This window comes from Lepidothrix coronata, unplaced genomic scaffold, assembly GCF_001604755.1.
Source record: "Lepidothrix coronata isolate B3197 unplaced genomic scaffold, Lepidothrix_coronata-1.0 Scaffold41, whole genome shotgun sequence".
Taxonomy (NCBI): Eukaryota; Metazoa; Chordata; class Aves; order Passeriformes; family Pipridae; genus Lepidothrix; species Lepidothrix coronata.
Window position 1 is genome coordinate 753,311 of NW_016690221.1, and position 16,732 is coordinate 770,042.

General features: G+C 41.0%; 1 protein-coding gene across 2 annotated transcripts in view; it reads right to left on the reverse strand.

Moving 5' to 3' along the window:
• The window catches only part of SDK1 (sidekick cell adhesion molecule 1), a 392,652-nt gene that overhangs the window by 144,237 nt on the left and 231,683 nt on the right, over positions 1-16,732 (reverse strand). For both annotated transcript variants that reach the window (XM_017813542.1, XM_017813541.1), the window contains exons 7-8: positions 7,869-7,980; positions 6,685-6,875 (exon numbers count right to left, since the gene is read on the reverse strand). In XM_017813542.1, coding sequence (XP_017669031.1) covers positions 6,685-6,875; positions 7,869-7,980 — 303 coding nt within the window. The remainder of the gene's footprint in view (positions 1-6,684; positions 6,876-7,868; positions 7,981-16,732) is intronic.

Consider the following 16,732-nt stretch of genomic DNA (forward strand, 5'->3'; position numbering starts at 1 on the left):
AAGAGACCATCCAGACACATAACCCCACATCCAGATATTCCCTTCAAAATTTAGGCTTTTCTGTGGATGTCTCTTGAATCAGTGAAGTTCATCTTCTTCTGTTTAGGGAACTCCTGACTGCACATTTTCCATCCTCCGTCTTCCAAAGGACTCTGACCTTAACGGGCCAATTTCTAAACTTGGCAACCTTCAGCCACCAGCTCTCACAAACTTTCTCCTAGATCAGCAACACATTCACACACCAGTGATAAATTTGCAGATTTATCTTCACCATGGGCCTGCAGTCCAGCTGCAAAGCACTTAACGTGACCTCAAAGATGCTCGTGGTTCCATGACCTCTGCTTATGTGCTGCTGTTTCTGCAGTTATACCTGGCATATTTACACAGTTGTCTTTCCCAGAGTCCCTCCCAAAATCCTAACTGCAACCTGTGCTCCTTCCTTTAAATCCCATACAGGCTCTTATGTCACCCTCAAAGAAACTTCTTCCATTGAGAGATGCTTAGGTGAGCAAGTATCACAGAGTGAATTACGTGACAAGGAACTTGAAGTCAGTGACAACTGTCACTTAGCAAACGGGATGTGATGTTACAAGAGGAAGATTCACATCAGCTTTTTTTTGAAAGAAGCAGGGAGAAACAGAAGCAGACAAGACAGAAAAAGAGCAGGAGCAGCAGAAAGATGCAATCTAAAGGTCCCAGACAGCTCCCAGAGGACTTTTGGTGCCAACAGATTTGGTTTCCAGTCTTTGAGCCCAGACTCACCTTTTCCCTCAGACTAAGGCCTGCTGAACTCTGTTCTCACAGCCATTCAGCAGCTGGAAGCACTGCCAAGTGCAACAACTACCCACAGAGGAGTCAGATGTTATTCTTGCAAGACAAGCACTGATATAGAAAACCTTCCAGAAGCCACTCCACAATTTACTGCTTCTATTGCTTAAAGATAGAGAAAAGCCTGGGTGGGAAGATGAGTCTAATTCATAAGGAATTCTGGAAGATCTATGTGGAATTCTGGAAGAATACCACATGGACAACAGTGTTGTCACATCCCAGTCTAATATTCATGGAAAATTAGCCTTGGTCATGTAAAGAATGAGAGAATCCCAGCAGTACTGCTGTAGGGATGCTCTTAAGGTTTTGAGGGAAATGAAACAGTGATTTCACACAGAACCACAGAATAGTTGGGGTTGGAAGTGACCACTGGAGATCACCCAAACCCACCCCCCTGCTAAAGCTGGTCCATCCAGAGCAGTGTGTAGGTGTGTTTTTAATATCTCCAGAGAATGACCCTTCACAACCTCTCTGGGCAGTCCCTTGAAATGTTCTGTCACCCTTGAAGAAAAGAAGTTTGAGTTTTCCATGCAACTGTGCTGCTTTTCCACATCCACTTGTCTTTGACCAGCATCATGGGAGCTCTAAAGGTCCTTTGCAGTGAGGGCCTATGGCTTCAACAGAACTCAGGCTGTGGAAGAAACAGCTCTTGTTACAGGTGCTGGACAACCAAAATATCAGCTCCTCACTTTTTAGAGGTGTCAGATGTATCATCTGCACACCAGGTGTGTGCCTGAGGGCCTGAATGGCCAGAACTAACTGCAAGGCTAAAATTCAGGGTATCTGAATTTGGGTTATGCAGCACCTGGTGAATAACTGTCAGAAAGTGGCCATAAAAATGCAGCAATATTTATAGGGGTCAGATGGCACTCTGAAGGGGCATTCTGGTTGCCTGTATATACGACTCTATTGCATATTTATAAGGCTTGGTTTGAACCACACAGTATGAATTTGAACATTTATTGTTGTAGGCAATAATCATGTGTTGAAATTTAATATGTGTGGCAAAATTACAGCGTCTTCCAAACTATGTAACATGCCAGACACAAGTCCCCAGACATGGCAATTTCTAGGAATGACAGTAATTTTTTGGAAATTATAGAATCAGAGTAGTTAGAATAAGAAAGGACCCATCACTCTGAGTTCACCCTGTGGCATCACCGTGTGCTGGCAATGAGAGGGGTCACAGCTCAGAGCAGACTGCAAGAAACAGATACTGTATTGTTCAGATATTGTATTGGTGTCTGACTGATCTTCACTAAAAGGTCAAGTACAAGCAAAGGGAGAAAAGAGTATCTGAATATAAATGCATGCTTTTAATAATTGTTGAGGGTTTGGGGGTTTTTTTTGCGCTCCAGACACCACTGGAAAGACATCTCTCGGCAAAGCCCTGGAGAACCTGCAAAATTTGACACTGTTCTAACTTCCCCTGCACAGAGTTACATGGTCACTGATTTTAACATTCAAAAGATAGCAGTCAGCATCCATTACACACCCTTCAAGCTGCATTGGAGATGTGTGACCTAATCCTAGATACACACATGAAAGTCAGAAAGAACAGAGAAAGCCCCAGGGGCTCCTCCAAAGCTGAAATTCCTGCATCGCTCAGAAATTCAGGGCTGCATATTTAAGAGGAAAATTGAGCCTTCAACATGGAAGCCTTCCTCCAGCATTACCATAAACTAATTTATTTGGTGAATATCTTCTAAAGAAAGAGGAACTGGAAACTTGACAGCCCCTTGTAGGTACAAAGTCCTCAACTCCAGACAGTAGATCAGACTGGCCATGCTGGGAGAGAAGCCACATTGCAGATGCATGCAGAGTAGGTTCCTTAAAGCAAGATTTTTCTTTGCATGAATATCAGGTTAGAACAGAGAGAGATGAAAAGATGTGTCTAGTTTCTTGCTACTACCTCTACTGTGAGCTGCAGCGTGTGTGTGTTCTGAAACCTTCTAACAGCACAGGGAACACATGTCCTGTTTGCAGGAATGAAAGCAGGAGGAATGTCTCAGGAACGTCAGAGACAGAACTGGGCTTCCCAGAAGTCCCACTGCTTCCCTGTGGGATAGGTCCTGTGTGCATCTGGGCCCAAGGCAGCATGTCTGTGACCCTCTCAGAACCTCTGAAGCTTGACAAATCAAAAACCCGTCAATATTTCTTTCCTTTGAACCCAAATTGTGATTGGGCAAGTCCAAAGACATTTCATATTACAGTTTCCTTGAAAACTTATTCTTTTCTTACACAGTACATGAACAAAGTCACCAAGGTCTTCTCTTAAGCACAATATATGAACACAGTCACCATGGAAAAATTCTTTCCACTGCTTTCAAGACAGCATCTGTTGTGTTTCAAAGTGTCTAAGCCAGAGTCATGAGAGCTGTTGACTCCAGAGGTCCGAGCACAAGGCATTGAGGTGGCTCACAGCTACAGAGGAAAACAGCTTCTGTTCTGGCAGTTCTGTACACAGACCCTTCTGTATCTGGACACTCCTGGAGAACAGTGAAGGAGAAACAGCCACAGATTCCATCTCAGAGCCCAACCAGGTGGGCCTTTCATACTAACATCATAACTTTTCTCCATGGTACCACAAAGCTGAATCCTTCACACCTGATGAGGACCAGGGTTGCCTTTAAGAGAAACACAGACCTACAACACTCCCTTACCATCCTACTAGAAAGAATTCTATTCAGCTGGGATGTAAAAATTCTCCCAAGATGAGAATAATATGTTTATGAATGTAGTTCTCTGGAAATAAAACTGCTCCAGAAAGAAGGGAAGCCCTCTACACTCTGACTCTGACTTAATCCTATTCTTTTGGACAGGCCAACAAGGCTCCAGTCCTCAGTTCTGTACAACCCCTCATCATGCCAGGCTGTTCTTTCTAATTGTTTTTCTCTTCAATCTGTTCAGATTTTACTTTCTGACTGCATCTAATTTAAAGAGCAGTTTGGATTTCATGTAGTGGAAGAATTTCATTCCTCATTTTCTAAGCTCCTAAAATTTGTAATTTCCTATAGAATAGTCACTTAAGAAATGACTATTGCAGTTTGTCACTAACAAAACTTGCAGAAGTGGAGAAAAAGAATTTAAGATTAGCTCAGTTTTCAAATTGGTTTGTTCATGAGAAGACTCCTTAAATTACTTAATCTTCAAACTGTTAGTGATAAAACAAATGTGCTCTTATCTAATCTGCAACAAATCTTTCCCAAACTGTTACTCTGCCAACCGAGGAACATGATACCCTTTAAAAATTTATAACAACTGCAGCTAATAAAATCAAGGTTTGGAACCACCTCAGTTTATCTTTTCTGGAACAATATGAAGATGTCAGAAAGCTCTTTGCCATATTCAGAAGAAAACTGCAGCAGCACAAGACTCGAGGATTTTCTCCTTGCTTATACAGTACTACTCTAATACATTAGAGATTCAGATTTTTTGAATATTATTGTGATTCTAATTTACAAACCAAGATGTATTCTCAGAAATAGCCAGAAAAACTTCAGAGATAATACTGTAGGTCACAAATAATAATTTAAACTGAGTAAGGTGCCTTTGTACTAAGTTTCACTGCCTTCTAATAAAGCTCTTGTCACCATCTGAGCCACACTCAAATTGTGTGACTTCCCTTAGCTGGGAAAGTCAAGGACTGACATATTTGCAAAAAAAGCTTTGATTAACTCAGTGTTTGTGCTATCTTTGATGCATCTTTTTATCCCTACCCCTATTCTACCTGTTAATAGCAAAGTATTTTTCTCTATTGATCCACAAAAGCTCTCATTGCCACACTATTAAAGGTCTGCCTTTGATTTCTCCCATTTTGAATACAAACCTTTGTTTTTAACACAATTTCCTTTTTCTGTTAGTCAAGACCCCTCATTAAGTCCACAGTGTGTTTTTCTCCCAAATACAGCTCATTATCAGCTCCCCATCTACACCTACACACCAAAAATATTTTATGCATGCAAATGGACAAGCAAACTTGATTCTCTGTAAGTACTACCCCAATGGACTGTGAGAGATACACTGCAGAAATCCTCGGGTTTGAATCCTGTCTGCACTTTCCTCTAGAACCCGTCCCCTGACTAATTAAATGACGGCCAGATCCATCCAAGTATTCTAAAGCTGAATATAAGTTATGCATTAACTACTAATCCTTTGATTTGGCTCCCTGTTTAGAATTAGAGATCCATCCTGCAGCTCAAGAAACTCATAAATAAAGAAATCTATCAGGCTTTGCTGACACATTGAGTAAACACCTGCATGTGAAGTGTCGTGTTCCATCAGAAGGAAATAAAAGTAATTGGTAACCAATTTGTTTCTGCTTTCTTTCATCTGCTCGTTCTTATCTACAGACCTTTTCATAACTTCATTCCCTGACAGCCTCCTAAAACTGGATAAGAAATAAATAAAGCACTTGAAAATAAGAGAGCAGGTAAGGTACTAAAGCACTGCTAGTTTAATATGATTCCCCAATGATTATTTTTCAGTTTTACTGTAACTGTATTTAAGAATCTTTTCCATTAACCAAGAGGCTGCTTTAAGTATTACATTAGACTGGATGTGATGGCAGAGCAGCAAAAGTAAACCAGGTACAATAAAATCTTATGAATAAGGAAGAGTTTAAAACAAAACCCATAAATAAGTGAAATCAGTCTTTGCTCCTTAAAGGGAAGGTAATAATTCTAAGAAACAGAGGACAAAGAAAAGACTGGAATCAAACTTTGTCCAGTAGGTAATAAATATAACAGACACACAGCACTACAAGTGAATCTGGAATGGAGCTTTGCAGAGAGAAGAGCTGTCTCACTTAGCAGGAACTACTACAAAATGCTTTAGTAGAATACAGACCCTACAGCAGTCTTTAAAACTGCATTTTCAGAAGGCTCCAAGAGCGTAGAGAACCACGGGTTGAATTCCCTCTGGAATGCTACAGAAGTGCATGTGCATGAGTCCTGCCCAACGCTGAGACTCGTGTCACTGCCAGAGCAATGATCTCCCCAGGACACTCACACAGTTATTACTGGCACTATTACACAAAAGCTTGACTTTACACAATCAGCTCTGGCTTAAAACACCTCCATGTCCCTTGCCTAAAACATCTCCTTGAGTCTAAAAGTCCCAGGAGATTCCACCCTGTGTGGAGCGTGTGAATCTGCAGTGTGATATCAGGATACGACACGCTGGGAACCACCGATTCCAAATGCCAACCTTCCTCCTACAGCAACACTTGGACACAGGGGTGATGGTGGAAACAGGCTAGGAAAGGACAGCAATGTCCCCTTAAAAGTATTAAGTGCAAAGTTTCCCTTGGAGTCGAAGGTCCAGCAAATGGAGCTGCTTTAATGGTATTTCTGTCCCCTCCTTTTACCTCACCAGGGCTCTCTGCCTGCCTGTGTGTGAAGAACATCCTTGGCCCTGACTGGCACTTGCAACACACGAGGCACAGAAGTGCTCCTAAAAGCCTTCTTTCAGAAATACAGGCACTTGACATATGAAAACTAGATGTAAGCAAGCCAGGAGTTAATCAGGATTTAATGCATCTAAAAGCCAAGATATGGAAGCTGCCCATTAAGGATTTTACTACTGTATTTCTCAAAATTCTCATTAAATGTATGGTTTCACAGGGGATTCAGAATCACATCAGCGTTCAAAAAAATCTATTTGATGAATTTATATTAGTGGGGAAGAACAGCTGAATTAATTTGGAAGATAACCCTCTTTCACCTCCTTTGTTCTGTTCTCTGAAGAAAGGTTCAAATGTAAGGTCAATGAAATATTAAGATATCAATTTTATTTCCTATTATACCTCAGCCCAGAGCCTGTTTTAGTAAAAAAAACCACTGCATTGAGATTTACCCAGTATAGAAAGGAAGGCTTTCGCTCTTGCTGGTTCCTCTGTGCTCTCTCTCAGTTTTGCTTCACAGAAGTACATCCCCACATCGGCAGAGGTTGGGTTGGTGATAGTGAGTCGTCTCCCAAAGCTGCTAATGCCACTGGTTATCTTTATTCCATTTCTTTTCCAGGTCACACTTAGTCTCTCAAGAGGTCTGCCAAGAAATACAATACAAGAAGACAACAATAAACCACATATATTACAGAATAATCTGTGTGTGCACATATACGTATATACACACACACACACACACACACACACACAGAGAATATACTATTAAAGATTATAAAACTTCTTAAAGCCTTCCTCTATTCCCAACATTCACTATTAAGAAATAAATGCATATATAATGTCTACACACCAAGACTACAGACTACTCAAGTGGCATTATACAAGTACAGCTAATTGATACAGCAATAGAACTTAAGTGCTAATAATTTGATTTCTCTAAGCAAAAGGAGTAAATACTGCTATGGGAATCAGCTGCATGGGAAGTGCTTTCATTATAACTCAATTACCAAAACAATATTAATCATATCAAGAACATCTCTGCCCTCAGAGGGGAAAGTGAATCAGTTGGTCTTATCATCCAAGGACTTCAACTATTTACTTTCACTGAAATTCAAAGCTATTCAAGGCCAACTAGATGGAAACATAGAGAAATGCCGTGAATTCCATATTACAGTGCATTATGAACAGTTGAGCAATAATCACTGTAAAATGAGTGTCTGAAATAAATTACTTCATAGGAGATCCTCACTAATTTATTTACCAGGCAGCATCAACTATTCAACAATATCACCTTTCCTGTTGACAGGCAACACAGCTGAGATGTTATTAACCCTTACCATAACTTTTTCCTTAAGATAATGTCTGCTGATTTAACACCACTGCACTTCTTTTCCTTTCCATGTGAGGAACAGGTGGGAAAGTACCCCTGACCATTCCATCATTGGGCCAGAAAAATCAATAGGTTTAATTCAGTAATGTCGCACAAACAAGATTATTCATAAGGTTGCACTGAAGAGCAAGCATTCTGCTTCAATCTCTAAATTAATAAAAAAATGAAAATAACTTCCTCTGTCCTTCTCAGTAAAGGACGGTGTGTTACAACCAGTCCCCTGCAGCCCCGGGGGGGTTTCCATACCTGGCGTTGGCCACACACTCCAGAGTGGCCTCGCTGCTCCCGGCGACCACGCTGGTGTTGCGGGGGCGGATCACGATGGTGGGAGCCAGGGGCTCAGCGGGGTCTGCAGCACCTGCCCGGGCACAAAGACACCTGGTGAGGGCTCTGGACACCTGTGACAGCGGTAACAAAGGCTGCAAATCTCACTCTTCAGCCTCACTACAGATTTTAATCCCCTCATTAAATGGGAGACCTCCAGCACGGCCGTTTCACGGACGCGTCTTGAGCTCCGTCAGCCTTGGTGCTGTGACCACTGTTCCAGTGCCCAACCACCCCCTGGGGGAAGAACCTTTCTCTAATATCCAACCTGACCCTGCCCTGACACAGCTCCAGCCATCCCCTGGGGTCCTGTCCCTGGTCCCCCCAGAGCAGAGCTCAGTCCTGCCCCTCCTCTGCCCCTCCTGAGGAAATTGTAACTCCAGTGGGGTCTCCCCTCAGTCTCCTCTTCCCCAGCTGAACACACCAAGTGCCCTCAGTGCCCTCACACGGCTTCAAAACAAGACACTTCTCCATCCTCATTGCCCTCCTTTGGACACTCTCTAATGGCTTCACATCTTCTTTGTATTGCAGTGGCCAACACTGTACAAACACACTGTTCCAACATACCCAGCCTGGAATCATTCCACACACAGAACTCCCAAGAACTACTCCCAGATGGAGTGCAGGGGCCATTCTCAAAGAGAGAGCAAATAAATTAAGCATCCTAAAGGTTTTCTATTGTTGAGCACTTTTATTTTTATCAAACACTTGCTGACTTATATTTTTAAGACCTTTTCATGTTTTGTTTAATCTTACTCCTTCCATACCATTTCAAAAGAGCCTGCCAATACTCATGTTAGTTCTTTAAAAAGATTTTACACACTGGGGAACAAATATAAAATTAACAAAGCAGCATATCACAGCAACTTCAATCCCTTTTTCTTATCAGGAAAGTAAATAACCCAAATCTGTTACTCTTTTGTGAGGCTTCATACTGTAAATAATTTAGCTTATGCAACAGTCAGCAGACACTTAAAAAATGGTAAAAAGGCAGCTTGTAAATTTTCTCTGTGTACATTTAGTAAGTGAATTAAAATACCCATGTATTCATAGGTACTTTGCTTCAAGCAACTCATTTGGGAAAGAAAAATTAGCTATTTTTTAGCTTGAATAACAGAGTAATAAAATTTTCTAAAGATACAGAAACCAATAAACAAATTACAGAGAAAAGTAATGAAAATAAAACCAAACTGATGGAAAAGCAAGCCACTTCATCAAATGTTTTCTGCAAAGGAAGCTAGTCCATGCCCATTAAGCAGAATGGGAAACTGGGAAATGCAAAGTACAAACCCTGAATGTTTAAGATAATTCCCTAAAGCACAGATAATGGACAGAAGATTCTTTGCTTGGATCATACCCAGCATGCCAAAAGCCATTTCACATAGGATTTCATTTGTTGGAGAGACAAAGTCTTTGGTAATGGGGCTCAAATGTTCACCAGGTTAGCAGATTTCTGAATGACAAATCTTTCACCTTTTGATGTTTTTCTAATTGACAGCAGATAGTGCAGTATGGGAGATGGAAGTGTGGAGTGTAATTTTAAAATTTTAAGAATATCACCCACACTTCTGAATAAATTCAAGCATTCAAGAATAGTACTTCAGAAACTATAAGCACATATTTATTTCTTCCCATAAATATGCTCTGTCAACCTGACACAGATCTATATGCAACTCCCATGGGATCTCAAAAATCAAGCTGTTAGTAGATTTTACGTCTACTCCTCAACAATCCTGGAAATATGATAGAAAAATCTATTTTCTGAGATTTCCATGGTGGTCTTATAGGCATTCAGGGCAGAAATTTTCCAGAGAGTAATCTGAAAAAAACCCCAGAAAAGAAGAGTTGATCACATTAGTAGCTTTTTACTGATGAGAAGGAATAACCTCAGCATCACTGTTCACCGCTACTTCTGCCCAAGATGAAGGTTTATAACAGTAAGTGCTAAAAGATCAACAAACAAGTTACTAATTTGGCAGTAATCATTTCTTATCTTCACCTGGAAAAGAAGAAAACCACTTGTTTGACTTATCAGCTCCCCTGAAGAACGGCTCTAGCCCAGAAAAACCAGCCCAAGAGGAGAATCCAGCTTTGTTGCAACCTCCATCATCACACACGAGCGGCCCTGTGTGCAGTCAGCAGATAAGCAAGGAAATAAAAGTGCACATTCCTCCCCCTGAAACCAGGAAAATGTAAGATTTCTTTTACTCTCTCACTGGCTGTAATGAGAATCAAAACGAAGTATGTGTTTATTTTCATTTTGTCTCATCCCCGAAATGTATCTATTAAAAGCAGGCTGCTGAGTGAACTAATACTGATGTGATACAGAGGGCTCATCAAAATGGCCAGAACTTGGAATCCCAGGAATAGACCTACCAAGGTAGCTATAGATGTAACAAGCAGACAGACAAAACAACATTTCCAAGTGTTATCTAAACAGCATGCAGACACTGTAAACATTCCTATTTGTTATTCAAAGATAGTTTAAATTTCCCTCTGCAGCACTAAGAAACTCATAACTCGCCCTGGCCCCAATCCTGCCAAATCAAACTCAACAGGGACATTCCCAGGGCTCCTTTTGCAGGGGCAGTTTGGAGCTTTGTTTTGTGGCTAATTGAAGTACCAAAGGAGGAACTCAGTTTTACTTTAGAGTAAAAATCTCAATAGGGCTGTAACTTGGCATCTGTGTGTCCATCCCACCCTTTCAGAATGTCGTGCTTTTGTAAGAAATCCACCGTTTCAGAGCAGCCAGGATCCTGACGGAGATAAGGAGCAACACTGGGATTTTGTTTCGATGGTGCACCACAGCACATCGGGCTGGGAAAGGTAGAGAGCTACTGCAAACAATCAGGCAGTGAACAACTACCCAGACTTTCCAGGTTTCTCATCCTACCTGTCAATAAAGCCACTCCATCCTTTTCCTACCTCCTAATGCACTGCACAGAAGTGATTCTACTTGACTGATGCTACACTGAAATCCAATGCAGAATGTCATTGTTAGTAAACAGACATTTTCTGTGAAAATCCTTTGTAGAAACAATTGAATTTTTTTTTTCTCCTATTCACTGTTCCTTTTTTACTTCATCAGACTTTTTGTTGTCTGAGCTTTCTAGGTCTTGGCCGTTTCCTTCTGGCTTTTCATCACCTCTCCCTCCTCATCCTGCCCTCCCTCAGGCAGCTGCTCTGTACTCATCACTGGCCATTTCCCCTCCCTGCCAGCCCATGGTCCCCTATAGATGTCTCACACTGCTTAAGAACTGCTCAATTTCCAATGTATCTTTTTTTTTTTTTAATGACCAAGAGCAATACAAATGCACACAGAAACAGTTCACAGCAAGATGAATTCCCTAATTGGGCATCACCATTCCCAGACATATTTATCTTTTTGGAAAGAAGAGGTCTTCTTTCCTTTCTATCTGCTTTCTGAACCCTTCCTCTCAGCTAAGAAAGCAAAGTAACATTCAGGACCAACCCCAACCAGTCTTTGAGAAAAAACTATGGTAACACCAAAGGCTTGGACACAGGAGCAGAGGGAGTTTGTCCTCCAGTTCTTCAGTGGTTCCCAACCCCAGCTGCTCCTGAAGCAGGTGATGAAATGCTGCCATTTACAGCCCAAGATATGAAGCTAAACTGTCACTGATATAATGTTTTCCATATTAGACTTTTTTCTAAAAAAAGAGCCAAAAAAAAAAAGGAGTAAAAATGAGACAAAATAACAGAAAATGGAAAGAAGATCTGGGGTTTTTCTCTCCCTCTAAACATAAACTCCTCTCCAGACTGTGGAATTCACAGTTCTGGCATTTCCACACAAAGCAGATATAAAGTGAGGGAAGAGAGAAAGAGTGAACAACTTTTGCACGGTCTATTTGTTTTCATCACCTGTGGCTGTGTGTGGCTGCACATCACTGACCCCAGAGCTCTCTGAACCTCCCTCCTCCTGTCCAAGTGCTTTATGACACCGATTTTTTAAATACTGATGAGCTGTAGAATTCTAATCTGTTATTTAAATACCATAATTATGTACACTGCCCTATCATCTCTGGGAAGACAGTGGTTTTATCTCTGTACATATATTGCCATGTAAGGTACAGGGAATTTTAAATATTTTAATTGACAGTTTATAAAGATCACAGACTTTATCAAAGCCACTTGGGTGCTTAATTTTCCCCAACAGAACTGAAATCTCACTCAGGCCATAGGACTGAAGACACAATAGGTTCTTTCCCCTTCAGAAATGTATAAACATTAGGTTCTTTCCCAGATTTTACATTATGGCAAAGTTTATCTGTATCTGTATTTTCAGTGCAGAATATTAAATACATTACTTCAATGGATGCTCAAATTCATCTGACAGAGATAGGGGGTAAACCAGCCTCAATAAAAAGTGAGAGAAAGTGTTTATCTCTTGAAAAGAAGTAATAGTTTGGGTTTGGACTTGAGCAAAATGTTAAGTTTTATTTTTGAGGCTTATAGGTCCCAACCCTCTGAAGACTCTTAATCCGAAGAAGGTGACCATGAGCAGGAGGGAGGATTCCTAAATAATCATTCAGATGACCCTTGTTTCCCTAGTGTAGGGTAGAGCCTGCAATGTGAGGTTGAGGGCTCGTTATCCCTGCCCTTAGTGTAAGTTACTACTGCAGTTGCTTCCCAACGTCCAGTTTCCAGTGAAGAAAGGATCCCACAGGAATCAGTGTCCAAAAATGAATTTACCTACTTGTATCATGAAATTTGTCTATGGGAGAAAAACGCTTTGGAGAAGAGATCACCTACCCTCAGGCCAGTGGAGAAATTAGAATACTTTAACAGAACTTTGAAACCATTTATAAGTTTTCCTGGGAGGAAAAGTTTAGAAAACCTTTACCAGAAACTTCCTACAGACTTTGAGGCTTGCATAGTGTGTAGAAATGCCTCTTCAATTATTATGCAGGACACATACAAAACTTCATGTTACCAAATTATGGACACCTATATTAGAAAAAAAAGCAGGATAGGAGATAAGAATTCAACACAAATAGCAAAAATATTACATGTAGTGCAACATTATGGCATCAAGAATGCGCAATCTCTGTCTAACATAGAATATGAGAAAAGAGGAGAAATGACAATCACACAATATCTCAAGATTGCTCGAGGGAGAAAAAAAAAAAAAGACCTTACAAACTACCTAATGGAATACATTCAGTGTTTCCAGCTCCTACCTGCAGATGGTTTGAATTATCAACCCCTAATGGATTAATGCCCCTTTCCCTTCCCAGTACAAGATACGCACCAGGAATTGGATCCTGATCAATAATAGATTAATTTCCCTTCCCCTTTGGAGCAAAAGATGCACGACAGGAATTGGAGTCTGATCAACAGAAAAGCAAATGCTGACAACCACCTGCGGGCACCAGAGAGAAGCATTATGCAAATAATGGAAAAAAGTGTGTTCTCAATCATAAACCTCTATCCCAAAATGTGTCTACTTGTTCCCTGCTTATTAGAGTGATACAATAAAAGAGCATTAAGATAATCAAAGTTACAATTTCAGTTTTCCACTTTGATTCTAGCAAGGACTATTTATTTTCAAGAAAAGGGAAATAAAATGCTGCTGTGCACTGCAGAGGGCTCTGCTCAGATTTCTAAATGTAGAGGAAAATAACAGAGACTTTCCTGTGAGGATTTTTGGTCACATTTGTTTAGTTTGATGAAGAGCATAAAAACTCCAAATGGAGTTTTTTTGAGTCAAAGTTATGTATTTATAAAATAATTAGAAAATTAATGGTAAAGAGTTGGTGTATGAAGCATAATGACTTTTCAGTACCCAAGGACGTCTTAAGACTCCTTAAACAATTAAGTATTAATATAATTCATTTAACTTTTGAGAAACCAGACTGTAGACTTAAAAAAGTAAATAAGCAACAACACAAAAAAACTTGTGGATCAAATTTATAGGGAAAACAGCCCAATTGTTTGAATTATCACAGCGAGTGCATTCTTATACATACAGCCCTCGTTTTGAACCAGACATCACGACATATGAATAAAACACCAGACATGAAAAAGGTTTACAAAACACAACACAAGCAAAACGAGTGAATGATCTAGGTCAGTTATATTTACTGACTTAATACACTCTTGTCAGTGTGACTAAGCTTTGTCCACATCAGAACAAACACATGATGCATTTCCACTGCAAGGAAATTTAAAAAAAAAAAAAAGAAAAGGAAAAAAAAGGGGGAATAAAATAATAAACACCAGAACAATGTACAGCAAGCACATCACAAATTAAATACCTGGCCTATAAGGAGGGATATCGTAAAGAAGCAATTACAAAACATTTCACCAACTGTTTATGCTTGGCACAAATTCATCTTGCCTGAATTGTGCAGCGCCTGAAATTCTGCCCTCTTCCATTTTCTATCCACCCCTCCTGGGCCTGTGTGAGGGTCTGTATAAGCTACAACACAAGTTCTGATGCATTTAACTTTGAAATATAAAGTTACCCCCAGAAATTAGCCCACAAAAGTGTGTGATTGAGCCAGTCCATCTTGCACTTCTGCAAGCACTTCAAAATGCACTGAACTTCAGGAACTTGCTTTGGACAAGGGTCTGGAGGGACAGGACAAGGAGGAGTGGCTTCCCACTGACAGAGGGCAGGGTTAGATGAGATATTGGGAAGAAATTCTTTCCTCTGAGAGGGGGAGGCTCTGGCACAGGTTGCCCAGAGAAGCTGTGGCTGCCCCATCCCTGGGGGTGTCCAAGGCCAGGTTGGACGGGGCTTGGAGCAACGTGGGATAGTGGAAGGTGTCCCTACCCATGGCAGGGGGACAGAATTTGGTTATCTTTAAGGTCCCTTCCAACCCAGGCCATTCTGTCAGCCTATGATTCTGTGAAAATGGAAAAGATACAGTAATTATTCAAATCACTGTCAAGAAGATATTTTATGTGTATGAAGCTTCTTGCAAACTGTGTTTGGAGCACAGGACTAGAAGGCACCTCCTGGGTCAGCACAGTTCCTTGTCTCTGTGACATCCCATCATGAAATCCCTTCTCTGAATGTACTGGGGACAGTGGCAAAAATATCGAGCTTTTTTAACACCACTTTTTGGTTGGAAAGTTTCCTAAAGCTTTTCTGTTCAACCTGTTAAAAACACTCCTAATTTCCAGCTTAAATGTATTCATGGCCAATGTACTTCATTTGTTCTTCTGCCAAAGCTGTCCTTTAGCTTAAAGAGTTGCTTTCTCCCTCTGTGATGTTTACGTCCTAAAGTATTTATAGAAAACAATCATACTCCTTCACAGTCTTAATTTTACTCTGCTAAACAAGGAAAACTTTTCTTGCCTGACAAGTTTGAAAGGATTCACTGAAATACACACAAACAAAAGACTGGGAGCAAGGGAAAAAACCGAGCTAGCATCACACTATAAATGTCTCCAAATGTTTAAACAAATAACAGCCACGTTTGTAACAGCTTTTTTTCCCCTTTGTAAGGACTTTCACACAGACTGCAAGTGCTGTTAGTTTTAGCCCTAGGGAAAGATTAATGGAGAACTCAGCTCCAGCCACAGGACGATTTATACCCTTTTGTGTGTAGATACTCCAGTAAAGAGGAGATTTATATATTTTATTAGATAAAACTCAGTCTAAAATACAGGTTGAAAAGCTCTAAAACCTTATGGAGACTTTTCAGGGTCTACTCCTGTGCATAATGAGAGGCAGGGGCCTAAAAACAGTTGATTTAAAAATGGAAAATGTATTTCTGTAGCTAACAAATACTGCAGTACCCCAGGAGAAGCAGCAAGGTTGGGATGGTTCACGGTGACACAGTCACCCCACCTTGTCTCTCACCAGTTCTGCTCTGACAACTGGGACAGGGATGGGAGATCTGGCTTCTTTCCTGGTTTTGCTCTTTTTCTACAAGTCATTAAGTGCAGGTGACCCAGCAAGTGTTATTTGGGGGATGAATTTCTCTCTTTTCTGCTTCCTGAGGTCTACAGCCCCACTTTGTACTTTAGGACTACTTCAGAAATACATTTCTAGTGTTGTGCCATGTAGTTTTAAGGAAATTAAACCGCTGCTTAGTTACACAGCTCCCTGTGAGTCAGCAGCTAAATTCAAAGGCAGACCAAATTTTGGCTCGAACACTCTGAAATTCCCTTCTCACAACTCCTCGTGCAAAAAGAGCAATTTGGAAGTTCAGTCTCTGTCACTGACCTGACCTTCCCCCACGCCCAGTGAGGGGTTTCTTTCTGCCTGGAAACTTATTATCCAGCACATCATTAGAGCTTTTAACATGAAAAAATATATAGCCTCAAGCTATTCCAGCTAAAGAACACTCAGGTGGCTTTTCAATTCACCAGATAGCTTTAATATCAGCTATATGAGTGGATACAGTGTGTAATCTTATTCAACAGCAGTTAAAAGGGGGAAAAATATCCATGGTCTACCAGTGGAATCTATTGGCTTCAGAGTCATCTTCAAAGAGATGTGAGAGGCAACAGGTACAGCAGCTCCCTGCAGCCAGGGCCCAGAGCCTGGGGGCTCTTTATGGAATCACAGAATGACAGAATGATTGGGGAGAGACCTTAAAGACTATCTTGTTCCACCCCCCGTCATGGGCAGGGACACCTTCCACTATCCCACGTTGTTCCAAGCCCCGTCCAACCTGGCCTTGGACACTCCCAGGGATGGGGCAGCCACAGCTTCTCTGGGCAATCTGTGCCAGGGCCTCTCTACCCTCAGAGGGAAGAATTTCTTCCCAATATCCCATCTAACCCTTGCCTCTGTCAGTGGGAAGCCATTC